The 19,376-nt window shown below is 36.6% G+C and overlaps 1 protein-coding gene across 1 annotated transcript; it reads right to left on the bottom strand.

The window, feature by feature from the left end:
- Positions 1-3,309: 3,309 nt before the first annotated feature.
- Positions 3,310-8,995, bottom strand: LOC103416590 (GBF-interacting protein 1-like). Its single transcript, XM_008354833.4, has 9 exons — positions 8,647-8,995; positions 7,271-7,314; positions 6,989-7,094; positions 6,720-6,852; positions 5,994-6,568; positions 5,278-5,545; positions 4,736-5,030; positions 4,180-4,638; positions 3,310-4,023 (listed from the first exon to the last, which is right to left on the bottom strand). Exons 1-9 carry the CDS (start codon positions 8,813-8,815, stop codon positions 3,745-3,747), a joined length of 2,328 nt encoding a protein of 775 aa, XP_008353055.3. The 5' UTR covers positions 8,816-8,995; the 3' UTR covers positions 3,310-3,744.
- Positions 8,996-19,376: the final 10,381 nt, after the last annotated feature.

Below are 19,376 nucleotides of genomic sequence, written 5' to 3'. Positions count from 1 at the left end.
TGCTAGTCATGCAGCGGACTGGGGACTAGCGCCTAGGCAGTTAGGCAGGGCCTAGGCGGACTAGATGGATTTAAGTAAATCTACTATATTTTGTGTAAATAAGTGTCTACTTATACTTAAAATATATATAATTTCATCATAAACTACTAAATAAAATGACATATATATTATGAAGTATTGGAACATAATGAAAACATGGGAACCAATGATATAATGTGTGTTCATTTAAGTATGCAATAAGTCTTTTACAATTTATTGAAAAATAAATAAAATTCAAAATTAAAGTTATATATTGTTTGTCTAATTGAGTCGTGACCTAGGCGGGTGCCTAGGCAGTCTAAGCGCCATTTCTTAATTTTCAAACGCCTAGGCATTAATCGGGGCGGTGGCCAGCTGACTAGCGCTTAGTTGCACCCCAGGTAGCGCTAGGCGAAAATTTTTAAAACAATGTGACTTAAAGAACCACATCATGTGGTTTAAAATGATGGTCTCGCTAGCGTTAACTGTTTAATATGTGTGTGTTAAAGTTTCAAATAATGGCTGAATTTTCAACATATGTTTTAAGAAAGTTGTCGAATAATCACCTCTTAACTCCATAAGAGAAAGTGGTCAATTTTGTTGTCCAATTAGCATTATTCAAATTTGTCACTCGCACCCACAACTATTATTTGTGGCTTAATTAATGATTTTTCATGCATTCATGCAGGAGAGTGGGAAACCTTTATGCAGAAGGCGACCCAGGAGCAAGAGATGAGGAGCCAAGTCCTGGCCACGGTTCACGACCTGGACACGTTTAAAGAGTTCCAGAAGCGGCACGACCCAATAAAACACATAGAGAAGAACTTGCAGGAGCTGCACCAGGTGTATTTGGACATGGCTTTGCTGGTCGAATCCCAGGGCGAGCAGCTACGAAACGAGAGCGATGAACCCAAACAGAGAAAGACACCTGCAACGGAGCTGAGAGGCGTGAACAACGGGAAGAAGAAGCTGAGAGGCGTCAAGTCTTACCGGAAAAACATCCGCGGATTGCGTTGGTTTACATTGTCAAGGTGAAGCCATGGAACAATAAACGCCACCATAGGTTAAGACATAAGAGAAGAGACCACTATTAGTTGAGACATTAATTTTGTTTTTATTTTTTCAATTGAATTGCAAACTTAAGTTTTGTATATTTTTTTTTTTGTCAATTAAGTTTTGTATAATTAGAATGAAAGTTCTAGTGGAATTTTTATTTTTTGTGTTTTAAGATCTTATAAAATATTTATCAATATTTAGGCATCTATTTTCACTAGGATAATGCTTGTGTCTCCCATGGGGAACCTACTTATTTCTTCATTTATAATTAACATAAATTTACCGTAGCAACATAGAAACAGTTCATAATTTTTATCATCATCTAAAAATCATTCAATTTAAGGATCTTTAACAATTCATATGCATCAAACAAATGACCCGACTCGTTGTGAGATACTACTTGTTACCAAAATCATGAATTGGTTTGACATGCATGGATGGCTAAACAACCTCTTAATTAAATGATTTTTTTTTAATATATGATCTTTAAATGATGATAAAAATTGTGAACGATTCTAATTTTAAAGTTTGTATAGTGAACATACGTGAGGAGAGAAGTTCCTCCAAAGTGAAACACAGGCGTTATCCCTTTCACTATTGGGCCAAAGTGAAATTCGCTCAAGTACCACATGATAAAAGATCATGTGTACATTTGGCGCTTGAAAAAGTTCAATTTATTGGAAAGGGATCCTCTCCGGATCCATTCCATCAAATTCATTAATCCGGATCTTTGAAATTTGATCCAACCGTTAAAGTTATTATAACTTTTAAAGAGAGCCCTTGTTTTTAACCGTTGAATCAAATTCCAAGAGTCTGAATTGGTAGATTTGGTGGAAGGGATCCGGAGAGGATCCATTCCCCAATTTATCAACCAAACGTTGGTGCTAATGTGCCTCCTCTCTTAAGTTTCGTTAGTTTTTCCGTTAAAAAAAAAAAAAAAAAAAAAAAAAAAAAAACCTCCTGTGACGAGCAAATGGTGACGTTTCAAAGCCATTTTTGTATTCTTATCACTTTCTCTTACTCACTTTTTTAATGATAATACTTGCATCCACTCCGTCATATTTATATTCTTTCCTACAAATAACATATATTTGTTGTACAAATTTTATAATTGGGACTATTTAATTCCATATTCTTCATTTGAAAATCATCTTTAAAAAAAATTATTAGAATCGAAGATTATTTAGTCATCTACGATAAAACTTCATTCATTTAATATATTTTGATGATTAAACTATCTCAGTTTTAATGAACTTTCATAAGGATGATTTATATGAAGATTAAAAAATTAAACGATTCTGGTAATAAAATGTGTACGGGAAAAATACATTCCAAACGATACGTCGTTAATGTGCCAAAAAGAAATGAGGTTAGCAGAGGCTTACACGTCATCTGCTTCCTTGTACTTTCTCAGCGCCTCCACAACAAAGCGCCCGCCACGGCTGTGTAATGCGCAGACTTTCCGGTCTCAGGACTCGAATGGAAGGACATTAAGATGGTTACTGTGCGTGGAGGGTTGAAAATTTTTGCACGAGGAATGAAGAAAATTTTCAATAAAGGCGTCATGTGGTTGGACGTGATGAATCATTGAACAATAACTCGTTCGTAAACGTGTTAAAACGCTTTTAAAGAAGATACATTTTAAACTCATCTTGAGTAAAAATGCAAGATAACCTTAGAATAAAGTACATGAAATGCTTCTTATGTGCTTCTTGCAAGAACTATTTCAAGCGTTTTTGGAACATTTTTCTAACCAGGTTAACAAAAATACAAGGGACTGTATAATTATGAAAGAAAGGGACCCGCCGGGGGAAGAAAATGGTGAAGGAAGTAAAATTCTCTTCCTTCCAATCTCCTCCTAATTAAACGGTTACAATTTAACATCTTGTGTTTTAACTTTTTTATAAAGAAACAAAAGGGGCAAGAGATGGGAACTAAAAGGGAGAGAATTTCGGAGGAAGAGAATCCGACTCCGAGTAGAAAAGGGACATTCTCTAGTTTCAGAGGGTACATTTACACTAGGGGAATGGGAGTCATTCTTATCTCACATCACTCTTTTGTTTACCAAAACCGGTGGAATCAAAAATTGGCGCAAGAGCCACCTATAATCCTGAATCACATTCCACACATAACCATTGCTAATTGAGTTACATGAAACTAATCACACTTTTCAGATTTACTTAGGAATTCACTCTCGAAAATTCGTCATTGTAAAAGCGAAAGACGATTGTAAGATGAAAGTAAACAGAGAAGCCAATTCTCAATATACCAATTACAATCGTATAATTCGACATTTTCTCGCTATCATAATAATATACAGGTGAGACAATCAGAAAGGAAAAATGGGTACATCCCACCCACCTCTAAACACTATCATCCTCCTCAGTTTTTCCTACAACATTTTACTAAGTTCCATAAGCTAAAGACTCAATTTTCCCATCAAATTTTACTTTTTGAATTAAAATTTATTAAAAAAAAGGCTAAGAAAAAAGACGACAAAGACGAAAAAGACGATGAAACCTATCTTCTTTCAACTTCAGATGGTCATGATGATATTCCAAAAATTTCTGGGCAGCATTTCATATATACACTCAAAACATGCCACTTGTCAGATATAACCAGTTTAACTTGATCCTCGGAGGATGAATTGTTTGCCAAATGTAAAGGTACCTAATTCCAATTTGTCTGCGTATGTTGAGCCTGGTGATAAGGAGCGGACTGGGGTCCTATCGTTTCAGCAGCTCCTGCAACAGCTGGAGACTGTTGTTGCAGAAATGTCGGAGAAGTAATTGTTTGCCCCGGTGGATACATCCCAGGCATGCCACCGTGACCAGCCTGCATAGGTGAGAAGGTGAGGCGCGGCCCCTGAGTAAGGTTGTACATGGAACTCATCTGCAAGCCGGACATATCTTGTCCTGGAGCAGGTATCCAAACAGCTGAGCCTTCTGTCTGCGAAAACATTAAGAGACGACAGGGGGAATAAGTAATATGATGATTGGTCCAATATAATTCATACAGACAACACCCCACATAGATTCATTCAAGCTTTGTTAGCATGCAAGGAAATTAAAAACTTCAAATAAAGATATGGAATCAGAGACCAACCGGCTGTCCAGTTGTGTAGATATGATTTTCCTTCAGTTGAGATGCTCCATGATCCTCATTACCAACCGAGTTTCCAGATGAAACTGTTGGGCCCGAAGCATAACTGCCAGCGGTGGTGATAAATGGACCACCAGATTGAAAACTGTATTGAGTCGGATGTCCAGCATTGGTACCAGGCTTGAGATGCGAAAGAGAATACTTAACACCAGAAGCAGCTGCCCCTGGTGGTGGCGGCTGTGGTAGAAATACATTCCCAGTTGAAGGCTGAGCAAAGCCGCCGTTGTGACTTAAGAATTGCTGCATATGTGGCATATAATATGGAGGGAGATAGTGGCCGTATGGGTAGAAATTAGGGGGATAAGTCTGCCTGTACATAGGAATGGACTGCTGAGAGACAGCTGCCGCGCTTGGCAGTGGTGGAGTTGAGTTCGGGCTAGGCACAGTGGCAGGATTGCCACCCTACAATATGAATTACACAGATCAGAAACATACAATAACAACAACAAAATTGGAAAGTTGCACTTCAAGTACAAATTTACTCTTAGTCGTTACTTACAACAAAGCTCGGAAGGCGGGGTGTTTCATGCGCTGGATTATTGTGTCCTTCCACTTGTAAAAGCTGGCTCCCCAGCATTGACGGAAAGATACCCAGATTATAGCTTGGGGCATTTAAAGCAGTTGGGTTCTGGTAACCTTCTTGTGGCAACTGCAATTCCTGCTTCAGCAGATCAACTTTTGAGTTTGTACTTGAAGATACATTATCCAACGGTGGTAATTTTTCAAGTGCATTAGCTAAAGACACTGGATTTTCAGAAAAATCTCCTTGAGCACGAGAGGAGACAATATCATTGCTGCATCCAAAAATAAAAGCCAGATGAGTATAATTTCTTAAGAAAATAATTCCACAGTTTAGAAAGGGTCCTGCTATAGGTAAATATAAATAATTTATGCTATGGAAGATAAACCGTGATCAAAATATTTAGATAAAAAGTCGAACTTATGTTCTCTTATCAATTATCATTAAGCAGAAGACAAAAGCACATACATCATATATCAAACAAGCCAAAACAGACATATACAGAAGCAAAAATCACCAACCTATGAGAAGGTTCTTTAGCAGTATCATCAGTATCCTGGGAAGACTCAACAGCACCCATTGAGAAATTATCACCACCAGTACCCTTATCAGAGTCTACTCTCACTCCAAAAGGAGCATCGATACTTCCAAAGGTCAATACATTTTTCAAAGCTTCAGGCACTTGGATATGATTTGGGAAAGTAACATGTTTTGCAACTGAGATTCTCGAGTCACGAGGCAGTTGAGGAGTAGCTTCAACAGCATTTGTTGCAACCTCCGGTAAGGCCACTGTTTAAGAAACATAAAATAAGTGAACAAACCTGCTAACAAAAGTAATGAAAGATGCTAAGTACCAATAAGGATACCAAACAGATAATAAACATAACGAGCATAGCAATAATTGTGACAACATATACTGAGCACACCCATAAGGATAGCAATAACACATATGATACACCTGCTGATAAAGAAATTGTTGACACAGCACATGCAAGGATACTAATTATGATTGACTAACAAAAGTGAGGGGGAAAGAAGGAAAACTCTCAAGTCTGAAAAAATTTTCCTTCAGTCCAAGGTAAATTGATGCTATATATAGAGGGGGCCAAAAAACCAATCAAGAGTGTCTGGGGCCTTATGCAAGCATTGCTAGGGCATACATGATGAATGACTTTCAGTGAATGCAGCACATGTGAGAGCATCAAGACAAAATCAACTGACTAACATGTTAAAATACCTTTGGCAGGAAAAGAAGGATTTTGCGACTGTTTATCACCATTAGAAGGCATTTGCGACTGTGTATCACTATTATAAGGCATCAGGGCCATGGAAACACCATGATTTGACGGTAAATTGGGTTGTGAAGGCGTAATATCCCCATTGTTTTCAGCCACCTTGGAATCAATTGAAGTCTTTCCATTTTGCACAGAATTAACAGAGCTTGGGGTGGTTTTTTCACTCTTGGACAACTCCAAACCAACAGCATTACCAGAACCTTTTTTGGTTCCTTGAGTATGATTTGACATAGCAGGATCTGAAGCAGACGGAATGGTTGAAGCAGAGTCTAGTGTGGCAGAAACTGGGGGCTGGTTAGGTATTGACACAGACTTTTCATCATCCAGTGAACCAAAGGTAGGTGTAGATGCTCCAACAGCAGGACAAGGTGCTGCATCCCCTGACTTCTTTGCAACTATAGCTGCAAATCCTTCACGAACATTGTTGTCAACACCCATAGGGGATTTGGGGGAGTCACCATGAGTAGAGTTCCCATTTGGTAGGTTCTTTAGCCCATTTGGTGCGCCGGTTGAAGCTCTGTATAGAGAAATATATATCATAAATTAAGAGGAAAAATAAGACCTAATATTCTTCTCAAGCATGCAGTAGGATTAGGGTTATGGTTAGGACACAAAAGAATTCCTCAAAGATTAAAAAAGCGTAGTATAAAAATTTGAGAAAAGCTTACTTAGTGCCTGGAGCTGCAGCAGTATTTTTTGTTTTCTGAACTGGCTTAACAGGAGAGGACATGGGACCTCTATCTGCAAAGTTATTGGCCCCATTTTCCCTCCGAGCAAAATAATTCCTCCCACCACCGGCATCTGAAAGTTCATTTGTAAAGCAAGAAGTTACATCAAAGATAGAGCAGAAATCCATATCAACAACAATATCATCACAAAATCTAGATAGCAAGATATCACACAGAAAATATATGTGTTAAACAGAGCAAAAGTTTACCAGAAGAAAAGTAAGAAGAATAATTCCCTTGGCCACCACCCCTAGAAACTCGCTTCTGTGTGCCTGGTGGCATTTTAGAATCTTCAGATGCTCTGCCCTTCGAGTTCTGTAACAGTAACAGCTCTTACTATAAACCAGCCTAGCTAGCTTCAGATAGTGCATGTACACACAAATGAAAAGACGATAGAAACATAATAACCTTTACTATGCTAAAACAGCATTAACATATAAGCATGCATAACTGGATGTATATATCCTTATAGAAGAACACAAGATATTTACCTCCTTTCTCCGATCTTTTCTGCTTTTGACCTCATGAAAGGTATCTGGGAACACAAACAATATGCTCATTAGTTTCAGGAGTTAAGTAACATTCGGTAGGTGTCTTGTGTGTGAAGCACGAGTGTTATGCATGACAACGCCTACAAAACAATGATGAGGAAGGACACAAGTAGAGATGGACAAGGCAATCTGTAGACAGTAAGACAACTAAAGGAATGATCCTACTCAGGCAATATGCAGTAAGACAACTAAAGGAGCAATCCGACTCGGACAATATGCATTAAGACAACTAAAGGAGCAATCCAACTCATACTTGTAGATACCAAGTCAAATTCCCTAAAGATATAAATATGCAGTAAGACAACTAAAGGAGCAATCCAACTCATACATGTAGATACGAAGTCAAATTCCCTAAAGATTTATGTGGCCCAAGCTAATCATGAATTCCAAATATTTCAATCGCTTACACCAAACACAAGAATGATTTAAATGCAAACTACTAATCATATAGCAAAGGTCTCAGTTATGTAGTAACTTGTCACCACAAAACTATTTCAGGAAACACGTGTAATATTGACAAAGTAACCAATTTACTATCACATATATGAGTTTACCGATAAGAATGTCCTATCAAAACCAAGGTGAATTATGTGACAAATAATACCACATCTTACTCGAAAATCTATACTTCACACAACTACTATGCAAGATTAAGATACAAAATAAACCAATTAATGAATTCAAACCCATGAGAGCCAGAATGTGGAAGCACACGAGCATTCAGATGAGCCAAAAAAAAAGGCACCAGCATTATGGGAACATTCCTTATGATCAATGCAAAAACATAGACATAACAAAAAGTTATCTTGCACCTTGACAACAATTTTCTTGACAAATAAACATTCTGCAAACAAAATAACATAGTACTTCTCATTGAATTTTTCCAATCCTTGTAAAGGGGAAAGCTAAATTTCTTGTTCTTACATTTCTAGGGTCAATTTCAAATCTTCAGTGCACAAACTAGCATAAAAACACAAACTTTAAACACACTCCCACCCCACCCAGTTCCTCAGCAGCCAAACAGAACCAAACATGAAAAACAACAAAGGAAGCTTCTTTTCGACTTTGTAAACGCTCTTCCCCTTCATAAATTTGAAGAAATTAATTTTCAATTTTCTATTTGTATCTTCGATCTTCTCCGAAAACAGAGACGAACCCATTAAAGAAAAATCAAAACCCAGAAGAACGCATCGATCACAGGACAAAAACAAAACAAACCCAATAAAACTCAGCGCCAAAAACACAGAACCCAGAAACCCATCGGCATAAAACCTAATGTAAACACAAAACCCATGCCGAAAAATAGCCCCCTTTACCTAAATACAAGAGCTTTTGCGCGGTCTCGTTGGGATCCATAGAGCACTCCCTGAGCACGGCGTAGATTTCATCGTCGCTATGCTGCTTCCCGGTCATATCCCTTATGTTCTGGATCGTGAGCTTTACATTGTCCGGGATTGAAACCCTAGTCTCCCCACCGCCGCTCATGTTCTGTTTTGCAGACAAGAGAGAAGAGAGAGAGAGAGAGCGAGGAGAGAGAGAGAAAGAGAGAGTGTTTTATTGGGTGTATTTTGGTGTATTGAGAGAGAGACTTTGGTGTGAGAGAAGAGAGAGAGGCAGCTCAAATACTAGGAGGAGGTATTTATAATAAAATCGAAAATAAAAAATATATTGGTGTGGGAAGGACTTGGGAAATTTATTGTGGGGCTTCGGCTGTACATGGAGAACCTCGGGAGATACGGATTTTGGATTTGTGTGTTGTTTTGCTGGGAAAGAAAGCAAAAGGGCAAAAAGGGTAAGGACTTGGAGAGAGAAAGTGACAGGAAAGAAAGGGCATGACTGGATGAGAGAAAGTGAATGTCTTTACGTTTTTGACCAAGGATTGAGGTGTTATTGGGATTTTGCAGAGATTTCAGTGTGCAGGAAACGCCATATGATTCATTAAGTTTAATAATATAATTCATTAAGTTTAATAATATAATTGATTGAGAAATTTTTTTATTAATTATATTATTATATGTAATTTATCAAGTCGTGTTTTTGGCACCTTGAAAATTTTCTTGAAGTTTTGGGGGAGGAAGTGAGGAAAGTAGACGTAGTTTGATGTGGGAGATTTACTTGTAGAGGTAGGGTCCCTAGCCCTAATTCTAGATATTAGAATTTTTATGTTATTCTTGGATTTTTATCTTTATGTTTTTCTTGTGCATTCTAGATTTGATATAAATGGCTTACTAGTTAAAGGGTTGAATTATCTTAACGACTTATTACATTATCCGTTTTAACTCACGACGACTGAATGATGTGAATCTCGTAAAAAATTATTGTATCATAGTTGCTCAGGTGTGAGTGGATAACTTAAGCCAATAAAATGCTTTGATGGAGTCTACACTAAAACATATGAGAATTTCAAATGATTTTGAATATTTTGCTTTATGTTGTACAGTTTGGATTCAATATAAATGACAATTAATTAATGCATTGAATTTTATCAACTACATATATTCACATGCCGCAATGTGCGTAAAAACTCACAACCGTTCATTGGTATGAAATTATGAATATATGGAATGACTAATGGAGGTCACAATTATCTATGCGCGTGTGAACAATTATAATAGAAAAATTGCTTAATATATCTACTCAATTAGTGTACTTACTGTATTTTTCATACTCAATTAACATGTATATATATATATATATGATGCAGGTGATGTTTTATTACAGCGAACAAAAATAATCATGCTTATGCATTCTAATGCAAATTCAATTATATTTCTCTTTGATTTTCCTTCCCTTAATAACTAATTATTTAACTTACTAACATTGTCAACGGACTAAAAACGTATATAATAGTGTGGTAAAATTGTTTTTTGTTTGTTTGATTTTACTATTGGTTTTTCCTTTCTTGATGTCGGCCTTAGTAGGCATTTTCTTATTTGATGTAAGCATCCATTGGTTAAATCAATTCATCGGACTTGAGGTTTGAAGTTCGATTTCTGTCTGTTTCAATATTTTACTATTGGTTTTTTCTTTCCTGATGTGGGCCCTAGTAGGCATTTTTTTGAATTTGTTAGTTAGCTATAAATAAGATTACATGACCAATTAGCAAAACTTTTAATCCTTTTTTATTTGTCGAACTAAATAAAATCCATTCCCAGAAAGAGAGTACAAGATACAGAAGGCCTAAAAGGCAGTTCAAAGTAACCGAGTACAAGCAAAGCTAAAATAAAGAAAATCAAGGGAAAGGCTCACAAGTAGCCGGCCCATAGCAAGAACAATCTAGATCTGGAGTACTATTGCACCTCCATCGCAAAGATAACACCACCATTTAGAAGAAGAACCTACGAAACAACTGGATGAATGGAAAATGGTGATGAGCGGGTCACTGGCGCAAAAAGCATTCCTTAATTTTACTAAAATCGTGCTAAGAGTATTTTAACAACCACCAAACACCAAGCACACCACCGAGGAGAAGCAAAAGAACATTTCATTGTTTTACATAATCATACATAGAGTGTACTAAATATTAGAGAGTCACATTGAGTCCATATGAGAGAGTTTTCAACACAATCGTGGTTCATGGAGCCTTGTGATTTGAAGTGCTACTATTACAAGAATGTGATCGTTGTATCTTGGGAGACATGCGCCGATCAACCATGAGCACCGTAGTGTGGCGTAAACTTGTCTTAAGGACAAAGTGTCCAACACTTGCCTCGACCGTATTTTCTAGGTTTTTCTAATCCATTATATCATGTTCATTTAACATTGGTTACTCCATGCATTATTGTGATATATATAATTGCATGAATTATTTCTTGATTTTTCATGTGATTTAATATAGCAATTAGACCCTATTTTTTCAACAACAAAAAATCAAAAATAAAGGCCAAAGTAAAAAAGTCGGGCATAAACTAAAAGGGGAAGGAGGAGCAGTTGGGGTTGGTAAGGAAGACTCGAAGGGGGTTTTGCCACGGATCTCCACCCAAAGTAGTAGGAGTCGACGGCAAGGAGAGTTAGGGTTTTTGTGCTTTCGGTGAGATATATAAGGGCAAGAAAAAATTGGAGTAATTAGCAAAACTGTTAATCCAACAGTCAATACAATAGCTCAAACAGAGTTGCCTATGAAACTCCTTTGAGTACTGATACAAGGTAATTCTTAAGATCTTTAACCAAAAATAAAAAAAATTATAATTTGTAAGATCACTCTACTATTAAATTTGTAGAGTAAATTTTGTAAATTAAATGACGTGAAAGTTAATTATTGGATTATTACTTAAATGTTGATAAACGTGCTCATTTTCGATTAGTGACACGTTATTTAGTTTGCAAATTTAGTCTACAAATTTAATCTTTCAAACATTACTCTTTTCGGTTGATAAGACATCCAACGAGAAATGCTAGCTCATTTGAGATTACTTATGAAAGAAACAATAATGTTCCAAAGTATTCTTCACGAGAGGCGCAATAAAAATAGTCATAAATATTAATTGAAAAAAAAAACATTTTTATATGGAAATTTTATTTTTCTCAAGTCTTAAACATAAGTGCAATCGTCACTTAGTATTACGGTATAGTGGTAAATCTCTTCACTTATAAGTAAGAGGTATTAAGTTCGATTCTCGCCAAATGCGAGTTTGAATCACATTATTACTAGCTCATTGTGATGTTAAACTCACCCCCTCCTCTTAACGTAGATAATATCACTTGTCAAAAAAAAAAAATCCAACATAAGTGGTAATCTGAGCAATGAGAGGCATATTTCATTATCATCCCTTTACGTTGGTATTGCTGGCTTAGGCCACTACGAGAGCAATTATTGACAATTTTTTACTCCCCAATTGGCAAATTGGATACAATGATTACAGATTGTTTTCCATCCGTTACAGTTCATGCAAAAATTGGCATATTTATCTCTATGAAAAGATATATTATATTTATGTATCTTGACCAATTCACCCTTGGTTACAAAAACTAGAGACTAGATCCTCTTCGGATCTCTGTATTCGGAGTTCAAGGATCTAGAGATCCGGGCCGTTAAAGAGATCGAAAGAGAGGTCCAGACTTTTGATTTGAGTGAGGTAGGACAATGGAATAAACTAATGAGAACTGAGTCTTTGAATCCGTCGACTCCAAACTCAGTTGTCTAGAATGGATCTTAATTCCTAAAACTATATACCCAATTTGGTAGCTTAAAACAAATAGATTGCCTAGGACCCAAGGAGCAACTCTTGATTCAATAGATATATAAATAAATCTATGCTTGTTTTGGCTTGAATTATAGTTTCGGCATGAAATGAGTTAGGGCTTCAAACAAACTATTTTGGGATTGCAACATTAAAAGACCTAAATTTATAAGGGAAGTGTTATTGACACTTCAAAAATGTCATTCTATACCCCTCATAAGTGTATTTTTGTTTCTAAATATAGAAAGTTTGGAGTGCCAATAACAATTCTCATTTATAAATGAAAGATTCTCATGTAAACTTAACAACCAAGTCAAGAAACAAAGTCAGAGAAAATTTAGCGGAAAATGTCTTTTAGCAAAAGATTTCACAAACGTATAACATGCAAGTAGACTAACGTTCAAAGCAAATCATATATTTTTATAGAAGAAGGTACAATATTCGTTAAAATAGCAAAATGAATACGTATGTATGATGATATGATGCATTTACTACATGCTCGATAAAACCTTGCCGGTACGGAATTAAGTATCAATCTTAACTTGCTTAGCTAAAATCCCACTTGATATAGGAACTTTTCTTAGTGCTATTTGATCAAAGATTATTAGACTAATAACGTTACGTTGTTTGATCAAACATTTTTTATTAGATCATGTGTTACTTAATTGGAGCGATTACTAGTTGATTATTTCATTTTCTATCAAGAAAAATAATAATGATTACCCTCCACAAGATCACATGTTTTCATAAAGTGTGATTCCCTTTATTTAATTAATAGTTAATACATAAAAATTAAAGACATGAAAGCCTTGATGATGGAGTGGGCTGAGGAAATCACAATACTTTGAATACATAATAACGGAATTTTTTTATCTAATTGACGGTGCTATTCACACACCATTTTTATCTTTTACACAATTTTCTCGATTTTTAAGCGTCAGATCAAATAAATTGAAAAATATCGAGGACAAGAATGTGTAGAATGTAAAAAAAAATATGTGCGAATAGTACTGTCTTTATTTAATTATTACCAAAAACAAATTTTATGCAAAAGTTTATAATATAAAATTACATGCTTAAATTCATTTTAAAACATAACAATACAAACTACTGACATAACTTTCTCAAAAGTTTGACTTTCTGTACTCTCTGTCATCTCATTTTTTGCACAATGTTAGCACGATAATTAATGTTAAACTGTGAGATAGCAGAGAGTTCATGGAAACTCTCACTTTTAATTAGTGTACTTGGGACATTTTCAATTCATCATAAATTAACATATACATATAGTACAAATGACACTTTATCGTAGTGACGAAAAATAATTATGTCGATACATCCTAACGTGAGTTCAATTCTCATTGATTCCTCTCCTCTTAATGACTAATTATTTCACCCACTAACGTTATCATTACGCTGAAACAACATATATAAATAGTGTGGCAAAATGGTTTTGTACCAATGCATTTTCCATGATAGATAAATGTTTTTTCTTTGGTTTGGTTTTACTATTCTTATTTTTTTTATAAATGATAGGATAATTTATAATAATATTTTTGTTTTGTTTTTACTATTGGTTTTTTCTTTCTTGATATAGGCCCTTCGTAGGCTTTTTCTTATTTGACGTAGGCCTCAGTTGCTTAAAAGAAATTCATCAATGTACTTGAGTTGAATCCTGCTCATCAAAATTTGTTTGTACAACAAACAACACAAAACCGACATGGGGAGATGGGGCAAAAGAAATTTGATATACATCACATATATTATTACATCCCGCACCTAATTTTACTCCCTCAGATCTAAAATGAGAAAAATGCCCCTGGTGGGATATGTTGACTTAGTAGTTAGGACACATTTGACCTATTTATTAGGCTATCTTCAATCGAGCCGGTTAAATGGTTATAGGCCAAAACATAACTCGTTTTGACATAAAACTCATCTCTAATGTAGGGTTGGGCCCAAAAAATTGGGACCCACCAAACCATAATAAAGCCAAATGACCAGAGGGTTGGCCAAACATAGCCAACTAGCCTTGAAAGTTGGGGGCAGCTATGCTGCTAGCTGACGTCATGTAGTCTTTTTTTTTTTTAAAAAGACGAAATGTAAGGAAATTTTTTTAAAATTATAATTTTTTCCTATAAATATCTAAAGTCATTTCAACATCATTTCTCACATCATTTTCACCATTCCATACTATCTTATCTCATTTTAATGTTTAAGTTGTTAACATGCAAGTAAAATTAAAATATTTAATAATATGAAACTTAAACAAAATAAAACTTAAAACAACCTTTAGCATTAACGAATAAAATTAAAGAACAAACTTAAAATAATAAATTATTGAGGGAGTTAAAAAATAGCCTCCCTTTGGTTGGAAATTGTATATAGATATAGTATGACACTGTTCATGAAAAAAACATTTTCTTGTAAGGCTATAACTTGAACAGGGGTTAGAGATGATCTTAAGTATAGAATTATAGTACTCGCTATTACGAACGAGTATGCGCAAGCGAAAGAGAATTGGACTTGGAATAAAATGTTTACGCGTCGCTAAATGCCAGGGTATTTTCGTAAAATTATATCCATTTCCGGAGAATTCTATTGGTTGTTTGGGCTCAATGGGCGCGATGGGTCGCTCCATGTGACGGATGGCTCAAAGTAATTTCGACGGCGCGTGGGATGAAAGATCAAAACGAGGAGTTGGAGTGGTCATCAGGGATAACGATGGGATATTCATTGCAGGCCTGGCGGGACAACTCGAGCTGGTATCCTCTCCCTTGCCCGTTGAAATGTTGGCAGCAAGAAGGGCAGTAACCCTCTGTCGAGATAAGTTTCCAGGAGGTGCGAAGTAATCATTTTTGAAGGTGATGCTTGCACATCTGTGGCTGCTTTACAGAGACAATAGGGGGATTGCTCTGACATGTGATCCATTATCAATGGCGTTCGTAATTTTTTGCAATATTTTCCTCGGTCCAAATTATCCCACGTTCGTCGCGAAGCTAATTACGTCTCGCATCGCCTTGCTCGTGCGGGATTGGGGTGTGCCATGGAGAAGACTTGGTTCGAGGAACCACCGGACTCAATCTTGGATGCGCTCATGGAAGATAGTACCAAGTAGTTCTTACTTGATTGTACTTTTGGAGGATCGTTCGTTTCTTCAATTTTATGGGGACACACACTCTTTTTCTCTTTGCTTGGGTTAAAATCCTCATCAAGGTTTATTGAGGCTCATTATGCACCGTATCCTCCTAGTTTGCCTGTTGTTTCTTCTTCGGTAAATATTGTTCATTTTCAATAATATAAAAAAAGAATAGTAATGAAAAATGTTTGAAAATTTTGAGTTTGAACGATAAAAACAAAATAAAGGATAAAATGAATAGTACAAGGTTTGACTTTTTAGTGTAAAAATATGATTTTTCGTTAAAGTGAACAGTACCGCGAACTTTTCGTTAAAACTCCCTAAAAAAAGGTATTCAAGTTAGTCCAAGTTCAAGTAAAGGTTATGAATAAATAGGGTTAGTTGGTGAATGCTGGGGGCTCTTTTCTAGTGACTTAAAATAGAGTAGGGGTCTTTTCTTGGTCCTGTTTATAATAGTGCATGCTTGTGGCTCGGCACTTTGCTTTAAGTACGTAAGCAAACTTTCCTCTTTTGGAACATGTGTTAGTGAAATGTAATTAGGATTTAATAATTTCCTTTCAACTCGCGTCTCTATTTCTTTTCTCCCAAGCCAACTACACTATTTTCCTTCAAGTTTCAATTGTAATTAGGATATAATCTTGGTATTAATTCATTTGAGGGAAAGGAGAGGGTTGACACTAATTCAGAGTTATGAGAAAAATTAATCATCGTATATAAATTATCCATTTACGTTCTTATTTATAATTTCATATTGGTTTCACAACAATCCCTTTAGGAAATATGTGGAATTTGTAGGAATAGAGTAATGTGAAAATTTGGTTAGACATGCAAGTTTGGATGAAAAACCGACAAATTTATTATAAGAAGAAAATATTGAAAATTCTACAATGCGGGGGTACATTGGATTACATGATCTGCTTCTTTCGACTAAAATATTTCAAGCCAACATTAAGTATTCAGGGGCAAGACCCCGTTTAAAAAGTTCGCTCCAAGAAAAATGCCTCACTCCGCCCACAAATTTCTCTGTATGCTTGGGGCATTGTAAATGAGACAAAGTCTCTAAAAGAGCTCGACATGGATTAAAACTAGAGCATCGCTGCGGGAGAGGTATCTTGAACACGGATAACTTTCACTTCGAGGATACTCAAGATAAATAGTTATGGGCAATTGTAAAGCCTAAAATACCACCTCTCCGGAGTAATAATAGTGTACACTCACTCCCTGGGGGCTAGACTTGGTGTGAATAGAAGGTCAAGTCCTTCCCCACGGGGGAGTGATCTAATCAGGTGGTTCCCGGTGTGATCGAAACAACCAATCTGCACTCCGGACAGATTGATCCACTTCGGAGCACGAACTTAACCAGTTGTCTCTACCAAGGTACTAGGCCATCCTACCTACACTGCGCATTACCCTCTTGCCCACGTGAAGAGGAGAGAAAAAGAAGAAAAGAGAGAGATTTGAAGTGAGGAGAGGAGGGAGTGAAAAGAAACAAGTGAATTTAAGTTTAAAAACTCTAAAAATTCACTTTTTATATTTTTAGAGAATATACTATATTTTTGAGCTAATCTTTAGTTCAGTTTTTTAAAATAGTCATACCAAACAAGTTTTTAAGGCCTAAACCTTAAAAATTGTCTTTGAGTTTAAAAATTGTCATCGAAAGAAATAGAACCCCAAATTGCTTCATCTTATTAACCATTAATTTCTATTTCTATCACAAACTGACATGAAGTTTTCAGGTTATTCAATGGGTTCTCATATCTACACAGTACACAAAATATGATCATATGAGTAACCTATATACCGAAACGAATACGGCAACACGCTCGACGTGACAAATCTCGACAAACAAGAACACGCACGGACACGACTAGAACACGGCAATATAATAAATATAAAGTGGCCAACACAAGCATTACAAACCCCCATTGCCACCATATAAATATATCATAAACAATTCCACATTGTAATCAAAATATGCTTCATGCGTATCCCTATACGCATAATTAACAAAACTAGAACATGTTTTATATGCACACCTCACTCAAGCAATCGGGTATCTCCTCGGAGACGAAAGAAAATGCTCCGCGGGGTCACTTCGAAAGAGAGAGAAACTCAAGAGAGGAGGCGCCGCGGCGGATCAGAGAGAAAGAGGACTGACCGTGTCCAGACTCCAGGTCGTCAAATTTGGAAAGGATCATCTCTAGATACCTTCCACCTCATCATCCCATCAAATAATCCGGTCCCTTAAAATTTGATCAAACGGCTAAAGTTATTATAACTTTGAAAGTGGGCCAGTGTTTTTAGCAGTTGGATTAAATTTCAAGAACCTCAAATTGTTTGATGAGGAGAATTAGGTGGAAGGGATCCGGGGAGGATCATTTCCGTCAAATTTTAGGTTTTACAAGTTTCCATACTTGCGAAACTGTCCCAAAATGTTTTTTACATTTACAAAAAGCCTCTGACATGTCTTGCCCCGTCCAAACGTGGTGGGGGTGTGTCGATGTGTGAGGATGTCCGTGCAACATACCGTTTCAGACTCTTAAGCCGTAATTTCCCTCCGTACCTCTTATACTTCTTGATCGTACTTCCAAACCGAACTAAACTGAACTGAACTGAACGAATGAGTGTGTGTAATTTTTTATTCATTGTAATTTACCCTAATCTTTCTAAACCCTAGCTTCGAATTTCTGAACGAATGAGTGGATGCTTTCTATTTTGTTTCTCGGCAGCCAATCAACCTCACTTTCACAACCAATGCGCCCAAATTCCAATTTTTTGGTAACAATTGGGCAAAAATAAGCCCCCATTCAAGCCCGACCCTAAAGAATTCAGAAAATGATGATCAACCTATCTCAAGCCATCACTCATTTGTATTCTAATGTTTTCAATTAGTCCAAAAGAAAACCAAATACACACACAGAAACCTATATAAAACACCAACAGTCAGTAATTCAACAAAATGATGATCAACCCACTTCAGCATTCACGTGAATTCATGAAACCCAAGTCACTACATCTGACACACCTAACATCCCTCTTCCCAATCCACTATCCCGTCGGCTACAATCGACACCACCTCTAATTGACATCCCTCTTCCCAAGTCACCATCCCGTCGGCTATAAACGACGCCACATCTGACACACCTGACATCCCTCTTTCCTATTCATCGTCTCGTCGGCTACTAACACCACCTCTGACCCACCTGACATTCCTTTTCCCAATCCATTTCCGCGTGCAAAACAAGTGGGAAAATTCCTGCCTAAATATTTCAAATTATTCAACACCGATGACCAATGTCGTCGGCTAAAAGCGACATGAAACTAGCTTTAAAAATAATAAAAAAGTTTAACCTTGAGAAAAAGAAAAAGAAAAAGCAAGCGTGATTTTGTGAAGCCGACTAATTACACCGACAATTTGGAGCAGACAACTTAGCACTCACAAACAATGATTAAACCAAAAAGATCGAATATAAAGGTTGCAGCGAATGTGGATGGAGGGAAGATGTGAAGCGCAAACACAACGCCTTTTCAGGTTGGCGGGGGCATTTGTGGTCTTGAGACTTGGTCTCCATTGTGAATTCACGGCCCAGGATTATGGAATTACCTGGGTTGTGGCAAGGAGAGGGGGAGAGAGAGAGAGAGAGAGAGAGTAAAACTGATGATAAATCATTCCCATAGCATACCATAAAAGTAATTAAACATTTCTACCGTTCCAAACACACAAACA

This window comes from Malus domestica, chromosome 03 (assembly GCF_042453785.1).
Source record: "Malus domestica chromosome 03, GDT2T_hap1".
In the NCBI taxonomy this organism is placed as follows: Eukaryota; Viridiplantae; Streptophyta; class Magnoliopsida; order Rosales; family Rosaceae; genus Malus; species Malus domestica.
The sequence above is the reverse complement of the archived record's forward strand: the minus strand, read 5'-3'. Positions and strand labels throughout refer to the sequence as shown.

Excerpts from the sequence above, each read along its gene's own strand:
- LOC103416590 (XM_008354833.4), bottom strand. The coding sequence starts at position 8,815 with ATGAGCGGCGGTGGGGAGACTAGGGTTTCAATCCCGGACAATGTAAAG. Across the intron at positions 6,853-6,988 it reads TTCTTCTTACTTTTCTTCTG|ATGCCGGTGGTGGGAGGAAT; the intron begins GTAAACTTTTGC and ends ATGAACTTTCAG. Across the intron at positions 4,639-4,735 it reads CCCGCCTTCCGAGCTTTGTT|GGTGGCAATCCTGCCACTGT; the intron begins GTAAGTAACGAC and ends TTCATATTGTAG.